Raw genomic sequence first — 7,736 nt, 5'->3', positions numbered from 1 at the left:
GTATTAGATACACTGGAGGTATACCTCATAGTTCTACACAATTATTATATCCTTGAAAAATGAATAAAACTTTTGGAGGGTAAATTTTACATTTGGCTGTCGCACTGGCGTATTGTAAATACGTGAAGCGTATTGTAAATCGCTTTGTAAAGTGAAGAATTCTTTTGTAAAGCGAAGGATCTCTCCCTTCTTGATGTACCGCATGACTGAAACCGTAATTTATTAGATCACGTTAGCTCACAATCAGTACACGATTTCGCTTTCTGACGTCACAGGACGTCGAACTTTCGGTGAGCCACTCTCCCGCTAGGGGGCGCGCGACCGCCCATGTAGAGTCCATCTGCACCGCGCAGCCTCCATTCAGGGGTGGGCGGAAATTCCCGTGCAGACGCGCATGACGTCAGCAGAGGGCGCGGCCCGTGGGCGGGGCTTCCCGGAGCAGCTCTCCCACAGCTGAAATAGGCTGCGAAAGGGAGGCGGCGGCTGCTCCTCCCCGGTGTTGGGAAGATGGCGCCGCTGGTGACGGAAAGGGGGCTGAAGAGCGTCGTGTGGCAGAGTGAGTGCGGTGGGGCAGGGGCTGAGAGAGAGAAGGCCTGGAGGCCGCCGCGCCGGGCCTTGCTTTCCTGCCCCGGACCAGCAGTCTCCTAGGGAGCCGCCGCGGGCACTTGTTGCTTTGGGACCCGCGTCCCAGTTAGGACTTCTTCCTCCTTCCCTTCCCAGCCCTATTTCTTGCCAGCACCAGGGATGGGTGGGGTCGGGAGGACGCGGCCTTCTCGCTCACGTCTACGCCTTTGCCGGCTCTGGCCAGAACCCCCGCCTGGGTGAGCGGTCCCCCGCCCGGCGTTTCGTCCCGCGGCCCCTGCGCGTATCCTCGGCCGTGCTCCCCACGCTCCTCCGCGGCCGCACCAGTCGGTGATGTCTCCACCCGAGACAGTCTGAGGACTGCGTTCCTTTATCCCGCCCCTCCCCTCTCTCCACGCATGAGTTTCCGAAGACTGCTTATTCTGCTTATTCGTGTTAGTACCAAGGAGGATTTTACAACCAAACTTTTCAATGTCTGTCCTTTAAAAAAACAAAAAAACTCCAAAACCCACCTCACTGTTAATTTTAAAACACCTTCTTCCTCTATTCCTAAAGGAGCCCACTTTCTAAAGAGTTTTTGAGAAGGGACCACTGGAACGATTAAATCTCTGGGCCAACCTGCACCTTTACCTCTCCCTTTACACTGTCCGGGCCACTGCCCGCTGTTAGGACTCTACTACTTACTGGTTACTGATATTCTGCCATTCTGCTATATCATCTGACTTCCATAAAAGTCTCTCCAAACCTAAGTCTGCCAGGTTAGAGAAGGAATGAAATCACCAAACAGGAAGAACCATCATTGTTTGGCATTGCTGGGTTCAAAGTAATTATGGTCTAGTAGTGGAAAAGGGAGTAACATCTAATTAACATTTCTGACTCCAGTTTGTTGAGCAAAGTACAGAAATGACTGAGTTAAAATTCTGGGAGTTACAGAGCTCTTTGTGTAAATTAAAACTCCAAATTAGTAATTGGCATATTGCTTAACATACCAGGTACTAAAAACAAGTGTATAAATAGAAGGGAAAAAAAAAAGTTGCAAAAACATCTTTTTAAAAATTGAATAATTATAAGGTCATTTTGTTTTTCAAGATTTACATGGATGACTTCTAAGATATGGTAATGTTCTAAAATCACAATGGCATTTAAATACATTTATATGAAAATGGGTAACGAATTGTATTTATCAATAATTTCCAAGATATGTCTGTGTGTGTGTGTGTGTGTGTGTGTGTGTGTAGCATCAGCATTTATCAGAAAAAAAGGTCAATGATAGTAATGTCAGTCTTGATAGCATGGAAACTAGGCAACAGAGGGAGAGTTTAGCAATAGCAAAATTTCCGTCTTGTGCTGTTAACTTGAGGTAGCACCAGGATATCCAGTAAGACAAAGAAGACAGGAGACTGAATGGAAGGAAAGAGATATAAGGGTTAAAAAATAGTTCTTTGAATCTTTGTGTAAATAGAAACATAACCAAATGACAAGATGAAATTCATTGAACAGTTAGTGAGTAAAGTGGAGAGGGAGAGGGAGAGAGAGGGGGGAGCATCTGAGATCTGTTAGGAAAAGAGGACAGTGAAAGAAATGACGCAATCTCCTAAAAGGTAGGAAAATCTTGTTTAACTGGGAAAAAGGTTTTGTTAGATTGAAAGTAGTACAGTTCGGTCAGGGTAGAAAACTAAATAACCTTGAATTTCCCAAAAAGTAGGGAGAAGGGAACTAATGTTTTTTGAAGATTTACACTGTTCTAGGCACTCTTTACATATATTAAAACTTAATGAGAATTATCTCTATTTCACAGATGTTAAAACTGATACAGCTATTATTATAGCTGCATTATTCAAAATATCAAAAACTCAAAACAGCTGAATGTCCATGAATAGATAACATGTGGTGTGTCCACACAATGGAATATTATTAGGCCACAAGAAGGAATGGCATACTGATACATGCCACAATATTGATGACCCTTGAAGAAATTATGTCAAATGAAAGAAGCCAGTCAGAAAGAACCACATATTTTATGACTCCATTTATATTAAATGTCCAGAATGGACACATCTATAGAGACAAAAAGTAAATTAGTTATTACCTACTTGGCGGGGTGGGGTGAGATGCGGAGATTTGGGGATGTTGGCCAAGGGGAACGGTTTCCTTTTGGAGTAATGAAAATGTTCTAAAATTGATTGTGGTGATGGATGCACAACTGAATATACTGAAAGCCATTTAATTGTAACAGTTTGGTCAATTACAGTTGACCCTTGAACAACATGAGTTTGAGTTGCCTGGGTCTACTTATACATAGATTTTTTTCAATAAATATCTGTGCTGTTTTTGATCTGGGGTTGAGAGTGTGGATACAGAGAGCTGAGCATATCCATTGATCTACCCCATTTTGTATAGGGGACCTGAGCATCTGTGGCTTTTGGTATCCATGTGTGGGGTAGAGCCATCCTGGAACCAACCCCCACATATACTGAGGGACAACTGTAATAGTTATGTTTTTGGGGAGTCAAAAGTTAATGTAGATTTTTAACTAAGTGGGGTGGTGTCCCTAACCCCCACGTTTTTCAAGAGTCAACTGTAGGTGCAGTGCAGATTATATCTCAAGCTATTTTTTTTTTAAAAGCCTGATACAGCTATTAAATATAGACTTAGTATTCAGACCCAGGTCTTTTGGCTGCAGTTAATGTGTGACTTCTCTGTGACTTTCTATAATGTTTAAACCTTAATTCAGAGCCTTATCTTATGCCCAGTCTGTTGCAGTAGCCTCATAAGAACTGAGCCTCCAAGCTGTTCTGTCTCACTCTAGTCCACCTGGCCAAAAACTGCTAGAATAATTTTCCTGTAACACTACTGTGCTATGATTGGGCTGATCTGCCTGCAGAATTGCAGAGACTCCCCCACCCCCACCCCCACCCCCGGTTGCCTAAAGATCATTTCAAACAGTCTGCTTTTGAAGACTTGTATCCTGGCCCCAACTTGCCTTGTTCTCCTGTTCTTTCGTGTAATTTTGATGTTCAGCTAGTCTGTACTATTTACTCTTCTCAAAATCTACTTCCCATTTGGATGCCAATTCCTCTGTCTAAAATGCTCCCCTCACCCCATTCTTCACCTATTCAAAGTTCAGTCAGCCTTCAAGCCTCTGCTCAAATGGGACTACTACCTCCATAGTGGCCTGTCATTTTAACCTAGCCTCTTCTATTTCTGTAGCTTTTAGTTTATCCTTCTCAAATGGCACTTCTCACTACTGCCTGAGGTGAGTCTGTGGGTAAGCTTCTTGAAGGTGGTTCCACTCTTGGGTCTTCTGGAGCTTTAAATTCAGAACAGCCCCTAACAGAATGCAATGGATAGCAATGCTTGTTAACAGTAAACAGATCAATTTTATGATTTCCCCCCCATTCTTTGCTACCTAAAGTCCCCTATTTATTCAACAAATATTATTGAATTTCCTATAGGAATACAGCAATAGATGGCAGACAAGTTTCCAGCCTTTTGAAAGCTTGCATTCAATGTGGAATAATAGCAAATATGAAAACAAAGAATAAACATGATTATTTCAGTTTGTGATACATGTATATGGAGAGGGGCTTCTCTGGGTGCATCAGGAAAGGTTTCTCTGAGTAGGTAACATTTGAGCTGAGACCTAAAACATGAGAAGGAGTCAGCTTTTAGGGACTACCTTAAAATTTTTTTTTTTAATTTAATATTTTGAGTGCGAAAGGCTACATTTATTTACAAAACTAATTCCCATACTTAAAATCAATGCAAGTTTCTAGTGCTTGGTATTGCTCACCGACCACTTTTTACTACAGGGATGTAGTAGCAAAAATATCACTGATAAAATGTTTTAAATAAAAATTTGATGACATTTAAAAAATAAACACAACAAAACAGTACTTAAATCAATCACAAAGGAAGTTTAACCCACCTTGTTGTTTTTTTTTATTCAGTCTGTTTTCTTTCTCATCTATAGTCTAATGTCTGTAATTCATAGCATATATTTTAGAGGAAGTTAGGGGAAATGAACCTAGAAAAACTGCAAATAAAAATAATCGTAGTGTATTTATTTGAGCCAATTCTTTGCATATTAAATCATAAGCTTTTACCCTTTTTCACATTTTTCTTCTAGTTCTTACATAACTCCAGATATTTTTTAATTTGTCATTCTTTTTTTTAAACACCTAACTGACATATTTTCCATGCTCCTTCATAATCTTTGTAGTCAACATTTTTAATCATTATTAAATACCTTGGTGTGGCAAAATTTTTGATAGCATAAAAGATTGTAAAATAAAATTAATCTTGTTCTCAACCCAGACACCCAGCCTCCCTCTCCACAGCAACCACTCTTAGGAATTTTATAAATTCCTCCTGTTTTCTATGCAAATATAAGCATGTATAAAATAAATTTTTTGTTTTTGTTTTAATCAGTTATTTTTCTTTTATGTCTTTTTTCATTCTTGTCACTTGTTTATCTTGTTGAGCAAAGTTTTCTTCTTTTAATGTTTGGATATTTGCATAGTCATGTATTCATTTAAAATCAATATTTATTGATTATATAATCGTACCTTGTGCTGCACACTATTCTAGATGCATATTTTTTTACCTAGAATTCAGTCAGTGCGAGAAGACAGGCACACAAGTACTAAATGCTGTGTTAGCAGTTTGAAAAGGTTTTATTGGAAGAGAGAAAAAAAAGGAATTATTTTCTCTCTGGGAGTGAATCAGAGAAGACTCCAAAGAGGTGACATTGAAAGGTGGTAGGATTTTGCCAGACAGAAATCTGAGCCAAGGCCCAAAGGTGAGAAACTGCATGATTATTTATGGAAGAGGGAACAATTTCTTTTGTTTGAGTTCAAGAAATAGGGGAACAAAGACTAAAAGGGGTAAGTTGGAGCTACAGAGTTTAGACATTCTCTAGGCAGTGGGAAACCATTAATGATGAAAGTTTTTTCCCTCCTTTGCAAAAAGCAGACACCAGCATTTTGGGTACTCTGATTAAAAAACACTGCTGAAAGGGAGTCATTTCCTTGTTGCTGTTTGGAAGGGAAATGACTAAGATTTCATTAAGTAATGGTAGTATAAAGTGCACTGATGCTAAGTGTACAGCTAGATGAATTTTTATCCATGTAACTACCACCTAGATCACTCTATAACCATTCACAGTCCAAATCCACCCTTTCCCGCGGAGTAACAACTATTCTGACTTACAATGCCATCTAATAATTGTATACTGGTGGCTTTTTACCTTCATTCCCTTATGTTTAAGAGAGAAACCCTCTAGACCTTTTATTGTAAACTGTTTTCTTTAAGAATAAATATAGGGTTTTACTAAATTCCTACCTAGAAATAACGTCTTTAATATCTGCCTTTGTATATATGTAATTAGTCTTATAGTAGTCCTCAGTTTTCATGTTTTACTTTCATACAGTTTTTTTGTAATCAGTGCATATTAATACACTTTGTAATGAACATAATCAAACATTTTTAATTATATAATGGTGAGAATATGGTGATTTCAAAATGTTACCTGAGCTATACTCATCATACTTTTTTAAAGATTTTTATTGGGGAATTGGGGAAGGGGAACAGTGTTGGGGAATTGAGGAAGGGGAACAGCCAAGTTGTTGTCCTTAAATCTTAGTTGTAGAGGGCACAGCTAGCTCAGCTCCAAGTCCAGTCGCCATCTGGCTGCACGTTGGCAGCTCGTGGCTGCTCAGCTCAGGGTGCCGTGTTCAGTCTTAGTTGCGGGTGGGTGTAGCCCACCATCGAACAGGCAATCTTGTTGTTACACCAGCTGAGTCATTCTGCTGCTTGTTGGCAGCTCAGCAACAGCTCAGCTCGGGCGCAGCATCACTGGCCCATGTGGGAATCGAACCGACGACGAGCTCAGAGCTTGCGCTCTTAACCAACTGAGCTACTCGGCCCATACTGATACAATTTTTAAACAATGTACCTTGAAAACCCTAAATGGTCTTTCCCATGCACTGTTCAGTCTGTTTTTATTCACCTGACTAATGAGTATTGCTTTTGTCTCTGCCCCAGGCCCTGTGTTTATGTTTATAAAAACTCTTACCTGTTCAGTAAGTAACTTGGGCCTCAGGTAGGCAGAATCTGTTTGAATCATAATCAGGAATGTTTTAGTTTTCTGAGAATGTAAATTTATTTATGGCCTACAAGTCTGTTTTTTTTCTTTTGGCTATTTGATTTTCAAACACATTGTCATTATTATATTACTTATAAAAACCTGGTTTATTATTTTTCCTCATTTGACTAAGAGTTGGAAGACTTGGTTTCCAGTCCAGGTTATACTTCACTTTCTTTACCTAAAGAATGAGTTTTCTTTACGTTTTTTCCATCTTGAATTCTCTATGATGCAATTTTTTGGGTCTTCATTTTATTATATATTCTTTATTTCTGCTTTCATTCCTGATAGTTTGTTCTTATACCATAGTTTTCTTTTATGTTGTTTTATTTAGGCCATATTTAATATTAGATTTTCATTGTTTAATGACATTGTACAGTTTTTTTACTGTCTCAAGGCTTTTTGCTCTGTCATCTGCTTATCATGATTCTTTGCTCTTCTGTTATTTACTTAGGCATGATCTTAGTCCAACTTTAGCAAATTAAAAATAAATTCTGTATATATTAAAGATCTAAAATATAAAAAGTAAAACAATAAAATATGGAGGAAACATAGGATAATGTGGGTTAGACTTTTAAAAAATTAAACTGGTAACCCAGATCCCATAAAATAAAATATTTTACTAAATTGGTTAAAAGCTTGCTCAAGAGTGCGAGCTCTTAGCAACAGGGTCGCTTGTTCAATTCCCATATGGGCCAGTGAGCTGTGCCCGAGTTTAGCTGCTGCTGAGCTGCCAACAGGTGGCAGGATGGCTCAGCTGGTGAGAGCATGTGCTCCTAACAACAAGGTTGCCTGTTCAAGATGGTGGGCTACGCCTGCCTGTAAAGACTGAACTCGGCACCTTGAGCTGAGCTGCCGCCCGGATGGCTCAGTGGATAGAGCGTGTGCTCTTAGCAACAAGGCTGCCAGTTCAACTCCCGCATGGGATGGTTGCTGCGCCCAACTGCAGCTAATTGAACACAGCACCTTGAACTGAGTGGCATGACTAGACTTGGAGCTGAGCTTGCTG

The 7,736-nt window shown here is 39.8% G+C and overlaps 1 protein-coding gene across 1 annotated transcript in view; it reads left to right on the top strand.

Moving 5' to 3' along the window:
* Positions 1-408: 408 nt before the first annotated feature.
* Positions 409-7,736, top strand: part of STXBP3 (syntaxin binding protein 3) — a gene marked incomplete at its 3' end in the record, with an annotated part of 56,908 nt that continues 49,580 nt past the window's right edge. The window contains exon 1 of the mRNA XM_019628808.1: positions 409-556. Within this exon, the coding sequence (XP_019484353.1) occupies positions 508-556 (49 nt within the window). The remainder of the gene's footprint in view (positions 557-7,736) is intronic.

This window comes from Hipposideros armiger, unplaced genomic scaffold (assembly GCF_001890085.2).
Source record: "Hipposideros armiger isolate ML-2016 unplaced genomic scaffold, ASM189008v1 scaffold_808, whole genome shotgun sequence".
Lineage (NCBI taxonomy): Eukaryota > Metazoa > Chordata > Mammalia > Chiroptera > Hipposideridae > Hipposideros > Hipposideros armiger.
The sequence above is the reverse complement of the archived record's forward strand: the minus strand, read 5'-3'. Positions and strand labels throughout refer to the sequence as shown.